At 35.4% G+C, this 16,460-nt stretch overlaps 1 protein-coding gene across 12 annotated transcripts in view; it reads left to right on the top strand.

Moving 5' to 3' along the window:
* The window catches only part of LOC123872937 (alpha-catulin), an 82,290-nt gene that overhangs the window by 49,984 nt on the left and 15,846 nt on the right, over positions 1–16,460 (top strand). For all 12 annotated transcript variants that reach the window (XM_045917553.1, XM_045917562.1, XM_045917543.1 and 9 more), the window contains exons 3-4: positions 15,288–15,436; positions 16,006–16,215. In XM_045917553.1, the coding sequence (XP_045773509.1) occupies positions 15,288–15,436; positions 16,006–16,215 (359 nt within the window). The remainder of the gene's footprint in view (positions 1–15,287; positions 15,437–16,005; positions 16,216–16,460) is intronic.

The raw sequence follows: 16,460 nt of genomic DNA, 5'->3' as shown, positions 1-16,460 counted from the left end.
ACAAAAAATGGAATGGAGTAGTGTAGCACTATTAATTTTTGTTATTTCTTTGAGAGATTTTTCGATTTTGTAAATATGAAACTATTATACTATATCTATACTATATACTATTCTGCTCGTGCTGATTCACTGACTGACTGACTGACTCATTTGATCACCTCTTCTGTAAAATTTTGTATGTTTTTTTTACCGATGGTTTCGTATAGAGGACAAAAAATGATTCGGAGTAAAAATATGGATAGAGCTGATGATTGAGGATTTCGGTGAGGAGCACGGCCAGGGTATTGAAGATAGGTGGGGGGTGCTCGAACAAATGTCACTCAGAACTTCATCCAATTGACAGGGAGCTGAAAAATAAAACCAAAATGGCGGATTCAAGATGGGCCTTGAATCAAGATGGCCAAAGGCCTCCCACCAGCCGACCTAAACCAATTAAAAAAATCTCAATCGGCCCAGCCGGGAATCGAACCCGGGACCCTCGTCATACAAATCCACCGCGCTACCACTGCGCACCGGAGGTCGTCAAAAGATCTATACATATAATAAAATTGTAGAAAAGTGGTGTCTGTACAATGGAAATATATAAAAAAAGTAGCAGGGTTTGTTATTATATCGATGCCAAACCCGAAATTATAATTAATTTTTTTTTGGTCTGTTTGTCTGTGTGTTTGTGCACGCTAATATCAGAAACGGCTTATACGATTTAGATACGGTTGTCACTAATATATTGTAGTAAGCTTCACTTAACATTTAGTGTTTATTTCATGTCAATCGGTTCATAAATAAAAAAGTTATGTCAATTTAAAGAATCACGGCGAACATGTTTAACGTACAGAGTACGTACTACACGCCTCGCGCCTGAGCGTCCGTGGCTATATAAAGCGCGCTGAGAGCTATTCCACGCGAACGAAGTCGCGGGCACAGCTAGTAATAAAATAAATGTGATACAATAATGGCCAATAGATTTTACATTGAACAAAAAAAAGCTACTCCACAGTTTTGTTTTTCCGACATTCGTGACGCGCCCTTCCATCTGTCTCTTTCCGATGTGCGTGAGAGAAAGGAATGGGAACATTGTAAATAATTTTAGATATTTCTAGTGTTTTCAATGGTTTTACTAAGTATTTTACACTTTTTCGCATGTTATCTTACGTAAATAAAATTAACTTACCGGTGGTAAGTCACACCATCTCTTTTCTGCGTCGTTAACGTATTATTTCGGCACTTTTTGATCGCGCATTTAGGCGTCTTGACAGCTTTGCAGTCAACATGCGACTAATGAAGAAAGTGTGCTTACACCGCGTATAAGCACACTTACTTGGTCCCTTGTTATGCGCGCCAGTGCGATGTCCTTGCTTAGAAAGTCATTGTTACTATAATATATTTTAAACAAAAACATAAAATACCAATATAATATTAAAAAGATAAAGAATTTAAATACTTGTCATTGTCTTGAAATTGATATCTTTTCAAGCTACAGAACCCTCGGTGAGACTTTAAGCCAACTAAAGAATTTTACTTGAAAAACATTTATTAACCTTTAAGATACCTATATTGTCTTGAGAAAAACGAAGACTAGCCTAATAGACCCATAGCGTTTTTTGGATAACACACGGAGTATGATTAAAATAATAGATATACTTAATTAATGTAGACAAGCTTATCACCATTTTGATATCCAGGTCACAGACTATTTAGCTTCAAAGCGGTTTTGTAGATAGTTTGTAGTCACGCTAACTAATATTAACTCTAGCCCCTATTCAATCATAAAAATATTTCATGTCATAGAAATTTTTCGCGTCAGTCGCTAAATGGTCGCACCTAATTGCTGTTAAACCGTACAATGATTTAGAGCCAAAATAATACCTAAAATTAATCTATTTGTAATCTATCAATGAGTTATTTAGTATTATATTTTTATAAAAATACTTATTTGATAAACAATAACGTTGCTAATAGAAAAGAGCCAGCGAGTGCCAGACATTCGTTATTTTATAAAAGCTAAAAGTTATCTGCGTACTCTCCCCATCACAGGGAGGAACCATCAATAATTATAAAGTTTGGAACGTGGTGGTTTAGGGAGGTAACAAAGTGTAAAAATCTTATGTTAACGTCTGGTATTCACTTGCTCTTAGAGACATATTACAAATAGGACTAATTATTTATTCCATATACCATTCCTCCCTCAGCTCCAAATTTTTGAATTTATTTATTATTTATTATAAATGCGAAAGTCTGTCTGTCTATCAATCTATCTGCTAGCTATTTCACAATAACTGTCAGTTAATATCATTTCATATGCCTTCGCTGTTTTGAATGCAGTCATAGCCTGTTAGTATAAAATAGTCGGTGTATATCCAGTCACAGCACTTCGAATGTCAGCATAAATCAGGGTTTAATCGAAGCTGCGGTTCGCATCTGATCGTTCGTCGTTTAGTAGAGGTGTGACAGTTCCGCAGTACGTACGTCACTGCAGTATGCAGGCATGACCACGTAGTGCATTATCACAATACAGATGTCACTTTACATGATTTACTTTACTTTACAACGGTAGGTACTACTTAGTAGCTTTTAGCAGATTTCTTTAAGATTACATCAAATTGTAAAGGATTATTTAAATACTAAGGAAACTTGGGAATGAGTTGCTTTAAGAGCCTCGAGAGTTCTGATGAGTTTAGTATTATGGTAATATGATAATGAAAAGAATACCCGGCTAAGTTTGTTATAGCTTTAGTTTTTAACCCCCGACTCAAAAAGAGGGGTGTTATAAGTTTGACGTGTGTATCTGTGTATCTGAATATCTGTGTATCTGTCTGTGGTATCGTAGCTCCTAAATTAATGAATCGATTTTAATTTAGATTTTTTGTTTGAAAGGTGGCTTGATCTAGTGTTTTTAGCTATAATCCAAGAAATTCGGCCGTTTGAAAGTTATCAGATCTTTTCTATTTATGTAACCTTCACTTGTCGGGGGTGTTATAAATTTTAATTTACGCTTGTAAGTTTATGTCATATTATGTTACAAATTCAACAAGTGTAAATCAAAAATTTATAACACCCCTGACAAGTGAAGGTTACAAGTAATTACTAGAAAAGAGCTGATAACTTTCAAACGGCTGAACCGATTTTCTTGAATTATAGCTAAGAACACTCTCGATCAAGCCACCTTTCAAACAAAAAAAACTAAATTAAAATCGGTTCATTAGTTTAGGAGCTACGATGCCACAGACAGATACACAGATACACAGAAACACAGATACACACGTCAAACTTATAACACCCCTCTTTTTGGGTCGGGGGTTAAAAATTGACTGTCAAGAATTGTATAGTGGCACCTATTACAAATAAATAAATAGCTTTGTCTTTGACAATCCAAAAAAAATATGCTATGAGGAAGTTAAGCGATCTTAGCAAAATAAATACTTATCATAGGGATTCAAACGACACTATTTAATAGCTCGTTTTAAAACTGTTTTAACCTTCCGATAAGATCTGCTCAGCACTTATCTCATCTTTACTGAAGTACTTCAGCGTCGTTAATATTTTAAAAGTTCATGAACTTAGCAAAACTTAATTTAAAGAGCGTGAAGGCTTGAAATAAAATAAGGTCAAGTCGCCATTTTGATTGAGCTGCTGTAACACTTTACAGCTTACTAATTTACCAATCTTTAGTTCGATGTTCCTTAACTATTTGACTGTGTAACTAATTAAAAAAAATATCCCGTAGATATTATCTTATGTCTTTTGAACTTATTTTTGATTTATTTTCATTTTTAGCAGCTTTTATGCATAAGATGTAACCAACTCAGAATCCAACTCAGACTTTTAAAGTTACTAACTGTCCTTATAATAATAATTATTTGCCAGGATGTTCATTATTAAGTTAGTAAATCAATACAAATTAATTTTGAATTAATACTACTCACAAACTTCGACATACCAACTTACTAATAGAACTTTAGATAAACATTATTATCTGTTTGAAAAGCCACATGAAGATACACTTGACTGTATAATGTAGCTAAGTAAGAGTTAAACAAATATGTACATTCCACTGGGAGAAATTAGTAATTATTCCGGTAAAAACAATAAAGAAGTGCTTCATCATGAGATCTTGATGAAAAAGTCTCTCCATGAAACAATTTTGTTTTGTTCTTTCAAGTTTGCGGGTATCCTCATTCCTCACATATGCTTTCAAACTTTTTGAGCTGAGTAAGCTGAAATAGCGACGTAGCAATACAATACAGACTGGGTAAAATCCAAACAGGAATTCTACGACATTTCTTTACACAACATTCAGATATTTTCTCCTCTGAATTCTTACTTTGATTGCAAATATTTGCAGAGTAAATATTTTGCAATATTATGCAGATTATTATTTACTATCCGTTTAATTGCATCATCATCAGACAATCAAATATAAATATGACAAACATTTACCCTAGTTAAGTAAACAAAGCTTAATTTAGCATTACGTTCAAAAAGACGAACTGACAAAATTTTGGTCCACCTCATAGAAGTTTTATTTAGAACAATCCTTTTCCCACAACTTCATCCGCGTGATATAATTTATAGCCTGCACTCGAGAATTATGTAGCTATAATATATGAGAGAACCAAATTTCAGAATCGAAATATTAGTTGCAAAAATTACACCCCAAGCCAAACCTACAAACTTTATCCCTTTGAAATATTAATGCAGACGAAAAAGTGCAGCTATAGTGGCTAATGTAATAAAAACATTTAGATACTTTGTACGGGGAGAAATGGTCTCTATTGAGCTGGTAAATCTAGCAAAGAGGCATTTAATCATGACGCGTCGGTTTCAAAGCCGGCAGTCCTGAAAGCTGCGAAGTCATTGTGAAGAGGAACAATGTGACATTACACTTTATAACCGCAGAGTCCAGTATTCTGCGCTAGACCATTTGATAGCCTAGTAGTATTACGATAGTAGCAGAGTGATAGTAGTTTAAAAAATATTGTCCAACTTTTCGTTCATAAAAGAGCATTTATGTTGCCACTGTCTTGTCACCACTGGTAAAAAATTTAACGAGTAAAAAACGTTTTGAAATCCACACGACAGCATGACATGCATGCTATCATATATAAGTAAATCTTATAAAGATTTAACTTTATATTCGATTTATACAAACGAAATGGTAATTATCGCTAAATGGTTTTTTCGAGCACGGATCGGGATGATGTAGGTAAGTGTCGACATCTCCATTTTACAGGAGGGGCCAGCCGCCAGGTAAAGCTTCCGAAACCACCACTTTGTACCCTTCACAATGATATCCAGAAACAAAGATAGCTACAGCCATGTGTAAAAGTATTCAAAAAATATTAGAACTAACCCACTGACAAATCTAACAACGCAATATCTTCCAGTTATTGTTTTAAAAACAAAGATAGCTACAGCCATGTGTAAAAGTATTCAAAAAATATTAGAACTAACCCACTGACAAATCTCAATATCTCCCAGTTATTGCGGGTTTTTAACGCTTGGTCGATAAACAAACCAAAAGAAAGCGTCGTTGCACTGATTACACTTGAACTGCAAGCAGATCTCATTTAGACCCAAAAACCCTACGAGCTTCTAACAAAATCACTGACAGGCGTCGAAATTGTTAGTAAATTTGAAGCAGGTAGCCCCATAGAGATAGTATAATACGTCCATGGGTAGCCCTAAGCTAGCCCTATTTTTCTTTGGTATTACGTCAGCTTTGACATATCGTCGCGTCGATTCTGAATAACCGAGAGTCCCCTCAATCTAGTTTAACTCTGCTACGAGGCTACGATAAAGCATGGCATCTGTCATCTTACGTTAATGATCACTTAAGGTAATTGCTATTTGACAAATCGCAAAAATGCTGTACTTTGAAGTAAATTGTTTATTTTTCTAAAGCATTAACAGCTATTAAATACATGCAATTAAAAACTTCAGTTTGTGAAGATTATAAGGGCCTCTTTTTATTTAGTATACATTATCCCAATAAAAAAAAAAACCAAGTTGAAAACATTGCTGTTCGCAACTTGTTCTGTAAAAGTTTTCTTTAACATCTTGATACTTTGAAGCCAACCTCCAGAAAATGATATGTTTAGGTTTAGCAATCAATTTTAACTGTTAGTTTTATACTAAATGTTTTTCGTTTCTTAAATAATCTAAAACTAACCAAAAAACTTCCTGTGCTATTTATTTTCTTGCAGGCGCTCTATGGAATTCAGTGTCCACTGGACTCTAATGGCGGACGGACTGCGCGCGTCATTTCGTCGCAAAATATTATTTAAAATGAATTTAAGCTTATTATTTTTGAATGAAAGTTGTGTTTATAATCGTTGAAAAATAAAATAGGGATTTTTTCATTTCTAAATGAAGCCTGCTTATATACTAAAATTTATTCGAAAGTTACGGTTTTACCAGGTAAATACTCGGAGGTTGTCATAGATTATGATGACAGATAGGAAGTGTTCTAAATAGGTATTATACCTATGTTTCTTAGGAGATAGCGCGCCTCGTTTCGGGCGCCGTGTTCCGAAATGGATTTCGTAGTAGTGCAAGTTTGGTGCAAGCCCCACATGACGGAGGGGTATGCGTCAGGCATTTCCTGTGTACAAAAAAAGACCTATATTTCGGATCCATTTTTCATCACTGACATCATGCACTATTCAAAGACTGGTCTTCAAGCATTGAGGAATTTTGGACGAGAGACATCTCGAAGGTTCCCGAAGGCTGCCTAACTGAGTTAGATTTGTCGGCTAGCTAGCTTTTTTTGAAATTAAACCTACTTAGCTGGATTGTGTGTTAGAGATTTCTTATGAGATATTATATGTACATAATATAACCATCATAAGGAAGCTCAGATTCATGCTGCGGGCAATGGGGAGAGCCTAAAGGTTGGAACGCCATTTCGGCGGCCGTGTTTCCTGCCATATATACCATAGATACCTGCAAGCCAAGAGTGAATAGGCATCTTCCAGGTAAGCGTGCTCCAACTTGGACCTCATCATTGCTTTCTTTAAAGCATGATTGTCGTCAAGCGCAAGCGCAAAGATTCAGGCGGCGCAAACCCGTAGCATGTGGAAGACCCTATTAAAGACCTATGTTCACTGTGGACGTCTGTCGGTTGATGTTGATGATTATGTCTTTAGTGCAAGTAGTTCAGTAGTTTCAGAGTTTATCGATAACAAACAAACAAACCTTTCCTCTTCATAATATATGTACTTAGTAGCGCAAACTTGGAAAAAATCTCGTGGAAACTCTTTGATTTTCCGAGATAAATGTCATTTTACCTGGCAGCCCTAATCAATTTTATCACTGATAATAATAACTAATTCATAACCGTTAAAACTAAGAGTCAAAATCTCGTTTTTCTAGTCGAGTTCCGTAGGCTCTTTGAACCCACCGCATTATTATCCCAAGAAAACCTACCATTAGATGTAGGAATAATGGAAAGAGGTCACAACCCTCAGCAATAAAGAATACGATGCGGAGAGAGATGTCACTCTCAAGGTCTTTAAATGTATCCATGCAAAAAACCACGTCGACTGGTTGCTCCGTTGCAGCGTGATTGAATATTAAACCAACAAACACACTTTCGCATTTGAAATATGGCCAGTGATTATAAGAAACAGTTTAAATCTCTCTCTGCTCTCCGAGAGACGTTAGGCAAAGTGAACACGAATTATGACACTTCTGTGTTCTTATACAAGCTTAGGTCTCTCAATTTTGTCAATTAATGTCAAATTTCTTTCTCAGATCAAAACCTAGTAAGTGGTTTAAATTCAAGAGAAGTTTAGGCCGTAGTCTTCAACAAGAAACTCAGCGGTTGCTCTTTTCAAAGATTTGATATACAATATTAAATTGCTTAAAACGCACATAACTGAAAAGTTAGTAGTGCGTGATTCCAGGATCGAACCCCCGACCTTCGATTAGGAGGCGGACGTTCTAACCACTAGGCTATGACAGTTTTTAAATTAAAGGGGTTTAAATATTTTAGTGTGAAGACTGGCCTACACATTTATTCATTAGATGTGCATCACTTTCTTTTTTAGGGTTCCGTACCTCAAAATAAAAAACGGAGCTCTTAAAGGATCACTTTGTTGTCTGTCCATTTGTCCGTCCGTCCGTCAAGAAAACCTATACAGTACTTCCCGTTGATCTAGAATCACGAAATTTGTTCTCGGATTTATTCCTTTACTTGGGCTATGAGAGTTGAGACCTATCTAGCTGCCCATAATTCTAGGTTAACGGGAAATACCCTATCGGTTTTCTTGACAGACACGACAGACGGACAGACGGACAGAAAGACAGACAACAAAGTGATCCTATAAGGGTCCCGTGTTTCCTTTTGAGATATGGAACCCTAAAAACATTATGTAAGTATGCAAAGTATTTCCCTTGCAAGCCATATTTAACAGTTGACATGTAGAGGTCATTGACTTTTCCTATCTTACTTTTAAGTTTTAATGCATCATTAAGTATTTACTGTTTTGACATGGTATTTAGATAATGGGTGATATTTATTTTATTTAATCTAATTCCTTTGAAAAACTTAGTAAGGCGCATTAATCTATAAAAAACCTAGCCAGTTCATAGACTTACTATGTTTTAAAATGGTCAAAGCGACTTACTAGCTTTTAATTTTACTTTAATGTGGGTGTCCTTACAATACAACGGGACATACTATGAAAGTTAGGCTTATGACATAAAACGATTTTCGGAAAAATGACATTTACTTTGTTTTGATATGGGGCGGTCGATATAATTAGGTACTAGGGTAAAGGCTCAAGTAAATGAACAGATTGGACGTTTTTACATGTATTAAGAGCTGGAATAAAAAACCGGCTGATATACCTTTTTTAAATATTTTCTTATAAATTCTTACACTTTTTTCAATTTCAATTTCAAAACCGTGTTCCGTTCAAACCGTTCAAAAGTGCGTGTGCGTGCGTCCATGTGTGTGTGTGAGTGTGTGTGAGTATATACTTGTCTGTATGTTTGTACGAGTGTTTGTTAGTGTGGTATTGCGTTGTATAACCACATGAGTAGCGAACAGAGTCAAAGCTTCATACAAGCGCGCTACGATAGGTACACTACTACAAGCTTGAGGCGCGTGTGTGCGTGAGCACAGGCGCTACGTCGCGTACGGAGAGAAATCGGTTTATACCGGCTCGGCCTGTGCTCAAGCTCAGGGGCTGCAGTACACGTCGCGCGTCGTGTTTTCATTTAATTTAATGTTAATGATAATAATTTAAATAGTGTTTAAAATCTATTTTCTTGAACTGTCATAGATTTTGTTCAAAATCAATATCTGAGGATCCCTAGGATCACAAAACAGGATATTGTTACCAAATTTAAAAAAATCGACACCATTTTGAAATTCTTTGTTAATTGACCGATTTCGTTCAAAATCGATATTTAGAGCTCCCTGGGATCACAAAATAAGAAACTGTTACCAAAATTTAAAAAAGCCGACGCCATTTTGAAATTCTTTGTAAATTGACCGATTTCGTTCAAAATCGATATTTAGAGCTCCCTGGGATCACGAAATAAGAAACTGTTACCAAAATTTAAAAAAGTCGACGCCATTTTGAAATTCTTTGTTAATTGACCGATTTCGTTCAAAATCGATATTTAGAGCTCCCTGGGATCACGAAATAAGAAACTGTTACCAAAATTTAAAAAAGTCGACGCCATTTTGAAATTCTTTGTAAATTGACCGATTTCGTTCAAAATCGATATTTAGAGCTCCCTGCGATCACAAAATAAGAAACTGTTACCAAAATTTAAAAAAGTCGACGCCATTTTGAAATTCTTTGTTAATTGACCGATTTCGTTCAAAATCGATATTTAGAGCTCCCTGGGATCACGAAATAAGAAACTGTTACCAAAATTTAAAAAAGTCGACGCCATTTTGAAATTCTTTGTTAATTGACCGATTTCGTTCAAAATCGATATTTAGAGCTCCCTGGGATCACGAAATAAGAAACTGTTACCAAAATTTAAAAAAGTCGACGCCATTTTGAAATTCTTTGTTAATTGACCGATTTCGTTCAAAATCGATATTTAGAGCTCCCTGGGATCACGAAATAAGAAACTGTTACCAAAACTTAAAAAAGTCGACGCCATTTTGAAATTCTTTGTTAATTGACCGATTTCGTTCAAAATCGATATTTAGAGCTCCCTGGGATCACAAAATAGGAAACTGTAACCAAAATTTAAAAAAGTTGGCACCATTTATAATTCTTTCTAAATTGACTGATTTCGTTCAAAATCGATATTTAGATCTATCGATCGATATTTAAAGATCGATATTTAAACTAGGCAATCACAACAAAAACAAACTTTACCATCTTGTTGAACAAATAACTATTGTTAATTAAATTGTATCCTCCAGTGCCAACCCTACCAAAATAGTTATAAATTTTGCCTCTGTTTGCTACTCTGTGGTATAACACCATGTTAGTAAATCTTAGTATATTTTTAACCGACTTTAAAAAAAGGAAGAGGTTCTGAATTCGTCGGTATCTTTTTTTTTATGTATGTTCCCCGATTACTCAAAGACGCCTGGACCGATTTGGATTTTTTTTTGTTTGAAAAGCTAGGTATACTTTGCAGGTGGTCCCATATAAATTTGATGAAGTTCTGATGAATATCTTCTGACATGGAGAACAGAACTCCTCAATGGATAAGAGCAAATTGCTCGCGATCAGTGTAATTGCTTAGTAAACAGTAGGGTTTTAGCTGGGCATGGCACATTATTATAGTACAGTGGGGCCACTAAAAATTTTGAAATAAAAAATTTTCAAAAGAAAAATAAAACCGACTTCAAAAACCACAATAACTTAAATTATTGTTTACTTTTTAGTGTTTGTGATTTTGAAGTCGGTTTTATTTTTCTTTTGAATTTTTTTTATATTTATTCTGGTATTCTTCTTTCTTGGATATGGATCCCTCTTGGGTATCCCCATTTCTCTCTGTCTTTGGTACTATCAAGCTAATTTTCTCTCGCGATTTGCACAATAGCATTAGACCAACGCGTCTTCGGTCTACCTACCTGTTCTTCTTTCATCTGTAAAAATCGATACAATATGACCATTTGCATTTCAGTTTTAGGACATAGACATTAGGTCTCAAGGTGTCTGTAGGCTTTGTCTTTTTTCTTATGTCTTCAATTCTCACTTTGAATATTTTTTGCTTAATTTATGCACCTTGCCATCGCCCTTTAGCAAGTCACTATTTCTTTTTATATTCTTTGTCTGGACCCATGTTTGGCTGGCATAGGTAAGGCATGGCAGGATGCATGTATCTATAACGGATCTTTTAAGATGTACTGGGTAAGCTCCTTTCATTCTTTCCTTTTGTGCCCAGTAAAACAAGCATACTCGGGCTACTTTGAGAACCCATTAGCAGCTAACAGCAAGGCCTGGACTCCAATTTTTATAGGATCAATTTTTATAGGATCCTATGTGGAAGCTGTATTTCCTCGTTGCGTTTATGAGCAAATAAGAATAGTTAACTACTTTTACTAAAAAAAAAAAAATATAATTTGGCGCAAACCATCTAAACACCATGATGATTATTATTTCTGCGTTGTGAATATTACCAGAAGAAACAGCAAAAAAAATTGTTCCAAGCGGCTCTATTGTAACTTGCAGTCTGCAATTTGAACGATTCTGACTTCTGGTGATAAATCTGTACCTCAGCCCCAACCCAGTACCTCTAATCTACCATTTCAAGAACTTTCAGAAGGTAGTGACGATGTAGTGACTTTTTTACATCTCAACTTAGACCATTCAATCAAAATTATTTGGATCACTTAATGAGAGATCTTAGATTGTCTAAAAAGCATCAGAACATGTGGCTTCTCGGCTCAAAGGAACAAATCTGATAACATCAGACACTTGTGTTACGGTATATTATTCTCACTACTCTTAACACATTCAGTAGCTGATGTTGCACTTCCAGCGACTTGGATGCAACAAGGGCGTTAAGTTTCATTTTCTCTGTAGTCATTTGGACTGTTTTCCAGAAAATTTAGGTGACTTTCAAACTAAGATAACTATACCAAAGGGGATAATATCATATGAAAGGGCTCTATTATACATTCTAAAACAGGTTTTATTTATTATTATTATGTAAAATAGTTTTTGATTTATCGCGCAAAATGTAGAAAAAAATATACAATAAGTCAAAAACTGAAAATCTGACATTTTTTTTAAAATTCCAAGCCGAAAATATACTTAAGAATTTATTAATAGGAATCGAGAGTTTATGCACTAGATAGAGTTCGTTCATTCACTGAAATTCCCAGTTCATTTACTGGCAATTTATTCTTTTGTTAAATAAAATAATTTATAATAATTAATACCACGCATTTTTTTGCGTTTTTGATATTTAAATAATTTAAGAGTGTATACCTACTGTGTATAGACACAGATAAAAAAAAAATATAAAAATTATATATAGAACGATTCTCATATATCTTAATTTTAGGTCAAAGTCAGGGTAATCCTTATTCGTTCATGTACTGGATCTTTTACCCTCCTACGTCAAAATACTAAAAGTCCGCGTAAATTTCGCAGATTGAAATGTCTGCTTGATTAATTGTCAATAGAGGGTCATGACATGTCAAAATTGCTAGTTTGAAGGGGAAATCGTCAATGTCATTCGCATAGGTTTTCCTCTTAACGCCAGTAAGTGATGTAAGAGAAAACCCTGCAGGCTCAAAACATGTATCATTTTTGTGAATTATATTTTCCAGGATTTGTATGTTCTTAAGTTTTTATATCACCGGATTTTCACTCTTTATTAATCTCGTTTAAGCGCGATTGCCGTTCCAATCAAGTGGAAACGATTTAACCAGTTTTGCGACAACCGAGCGGTTTTTACTACAACTTCTAAATGGTTATCGTCAGCAATGTAACTTTTATCGGGGAAGTTAATGAGTCTAGTGTAAAAGAACATGCTGATAGTCATTTTGACTGTTTGAGAGTTATTTTCTGAGAGAGCGTGAAACAAAATTCAAACTGTGGATTAAAGTTGAATTAATACTTATTTTTCTTTATCCAGAAAGTAGGTAAGTACGTATAATGATTGCATAAAAACAAAAATGTTGGAAATTATTATTTAAATAATAATTATTGTAACTTTCATTTGAAAAACTCAAACTAAATACATCGAGTATGATAATATTAAATTAAAGGTGTCACTTTGTAGAATTTTACAATTATTTAACAACCCCTAAAAAGAACGGTGCATCCATTATTATCCATTCAATCGGGCTTATGTCATAGAATCATTGAACGAATACATTATAGGTTAGATTGCGCCATTGCTAGTCCGAAACAAACACTTCAAGGCTTCAGCTGATACGTACGTTTATACCCACGTTGATAACGCTCTTCAGTCACATCGAATATTTATTATTGAACTGCGGTATGCGTGTGTTGGTAACATAGGTACCCGTATGTACGTGTATAATAATATCATTTGTATTAGTTTTAGTTGAATCTACAATGTTTACTTTTATCTTTTAAGTGTACTTACTTTTACGTATTTTCCGGTGACTCAGTCTGCGTGGCCTTTTTCAAAAGCTTTGGAGATACTCTCGCGATTTCGAAAAACTCTTTCATTCCATGCAAAATCTAACTTTTCTAGATCCAGAACTTTGAGCTATACTTACGTTAATATGTCAGTCCAACAGTATATCTTTTTATAGAAAATTAAAACAAAAGTCTTAAAATCCTCCAGCTTTTTAAAGTGAACCGATACGGAACCTTCTTTGTGTATTTCTTTATCATTAACCGACTTAAAAAAAGAGGAGGTTCTCAATTCGTTGGAATCTTTTTTTTTTATGGCCTCGACTTGCCCAGCCAAAAACTCGTTTAATAAGACGTACCTATCTGGTGAATTTGAGAATAATAAAAAGCTCAGGATGTACAATATCACAACACTGTAGATATTAATTTGCAAAATAAAAACGAACACACACAAAAAAAAAATAGAAAACTTGGTATTTAGATATCAAAAGTACCAAGCCTATTTAGCAGATACTTTAAAGTAAAAAATATGTATATCTGTTGTGGCACCTACTTACTGGATCTTAATAAAAATATAACAAAAGAAAATCTGAAGTTTCTCTTCATAACTGCAATTACCTTGCCATTTTTCAAATGCAAGTGGAACGAATTGCAAAGAAATGTATTATTCTAAGATTTTTTATCAATCTTCTGTTTTAAAGAGTAAGCTTTCGCAAAGCTATTGAAATCGAGATTAATGCCGAGAAAACAATGAAATCGCTGGCTTCTACGAAAACTTTATTCGATGTTATTATTTTAATTTGCTTTTTCGTTTTTATTTTCGTTATTTCGTGTTGCCTTGCATAAAAATAGGTAAATATATCAAACTACAACAATTGATATTGAAGGTACCTATGCCAAGTACAAGTCGTTGACCTCGGAGACCCAACTCCTCAACCCTGATGCTGTAAGAAATTGCATTCCTAAATCCTGGTGATCCCACAGGATTTTTAAAGAATCAATCCGTTTTAATGTTTCTACGTTTGGTACAGAGACACCTTGCATCCCGGGGACCGATTAATTTTGTCCTGGAAAATCGAAAGTTCACACGGAATTTTAAAAACCCAAATCCACGCGGGCGAAGCTGCGGGTTTCATCTAGTTTAGAAGATTCAGAATAGGTGGTTCAGAATACTCGTGAGTGCCATAGATCTTTGTTACTTTTATCATTTCCATTTATTAGTTTCAAACAAACTGGTAGTGGGTACGATTGTAAATCAGTCCACAGTTATAAAGGCGACCCTAATTTAGAAGCACGCGTGATGCTCGCTGGAGGAATTTAATAACGAAAATGTATCTCGTCTTTGTTTCCAAGACGGTGCAATAAATTACAAGGGTATTATTACGTTAATTAAATTGGTGAACCGATCCTCGGGGCAAATGTATATTAATTTAGCTTCACAATTAATTTATCATTTACGGGGTAGAGGATTTGTGTTTAAAATGTTGGAACATTTCCAGTTTTAAAGGACGCCTTTGCCTTTGGGGTCCATTGGGCAAGCTTTTGAATAAGCTAAGACATTCATCATTATATCCACAGCTCATAGTAGGATATTTTGAAACTGGTTTTTTTGGTTTCATAATATGACTAGTGGTTCGCCCCGAACAAAGACCTCGCGGTATTCCATAATAAGACATAGCCTATCATAGGATAAATAAAAGTGTTGATAAAGGTAATCGATTTATTCAGGTTCGTTTTGTTGTTGGGCAGGTCGTGCAATAGAGCGTGTGTGCGCGGGTGCGGAAGGCGCGGGGGCTGGCATGGTGTCGGCGGCGCGCGCGCTGCTCGCCTCCGTCACCAGGGTGCTGCTGCTGGCTGACATGGTGGTGGTCCGGCAGCTGTTGCTCGCCAAGGACAAGGTAATCAGGTCCTGTTCAAACTTATAGAAGAACTTCGGTAATCTAACCAGTCAAAATCCTATTTCGCTGACATGCGTAATGTGCTCGTTACTTAGATATCCTACAATAGTAGGTACTTACTAATAATATGTATAACATATAACGTTTATGGTACCTATCTACCAGTTACCTGAGCCGTCACTTCCTTTCAATAGTTGAGCATGTAACTCTTAACAGTGGTCTTAGTGGAATTCTAGCGGAGCTCATGATATGACCTGAAACGTAAAAATTGTGTCGTATGGAAATGTTAGGAGAGCGCACTTGCCACGCACACGCAATAGTGTCTGATCAACAACTTTACAGACGGACAGTTTAAACTTTAAAGTTTAAAAAATCCTTAAAAATATCATATTAAGTGTCCATATCATGAAATTTGAAATTAGTGTAATAATACTAATATTTTCACAATGCTCCTGTGCCGATCCGACATTGTTGATTGCGCGTAACAAACTGCGCGCGGGCAAATTATTGAAAAGAATTGCCGCCCTGTGACGAACTTGTCCCTGGCTTTTAACTTATTTTCTATGCAGGTGGCGCGGTCGTTAGATCGCTTAGAATCCGTATCTAACTTTGCGGAGTTCGTCCGCGCTTTCACGGAATTTGGGGGAGGAATGGTGGAACTTGCAAGACTGACGGCGGAGCGGCGGGCGGACCTTCGAGATGAAAGGAGAAGAGCACAAGTAGCCGCAGCGAGGAATGTTCTTGAACGTTCAACGCTTATGCTTCTTACCTCATCAAAGGTACCGAAATTATTTTTAAATAACGGTAAAATAGTCAATTTTAATAAAGTGAAGGTACATTTTTGATGGATATATTCGTAATATGATAGTGCGGTGGCACATTTTTCATCGGTTTCAACCTAAATATTACTAGGTATAAAGATCAATTATTTGTGCTCAGTTAAACAAAAAAGACTTAACTTAGTCGTTTGTAACTACGTACCTACTTGTATTTTTAGACTTCAACGATAAATGTTATAATTATT

The sequence above is a fragment of the Maniola jurtina genome, chromosome 2, assembly GCF_905333055.1.
Source record: "Maniola jurtina chromosome 2, ilManJurt1.1, whole genome shotgun sequence".
Taxonomy (NCBI): Eukaryota; Metazoa; Arthropoda; class Insecta; order Lepidoptera; family Nymphalidae; genus Maniola; species Maniola jurtina.
This window is presented reverse-complemented; position numbering and strand designations above follow the sequence as displayed.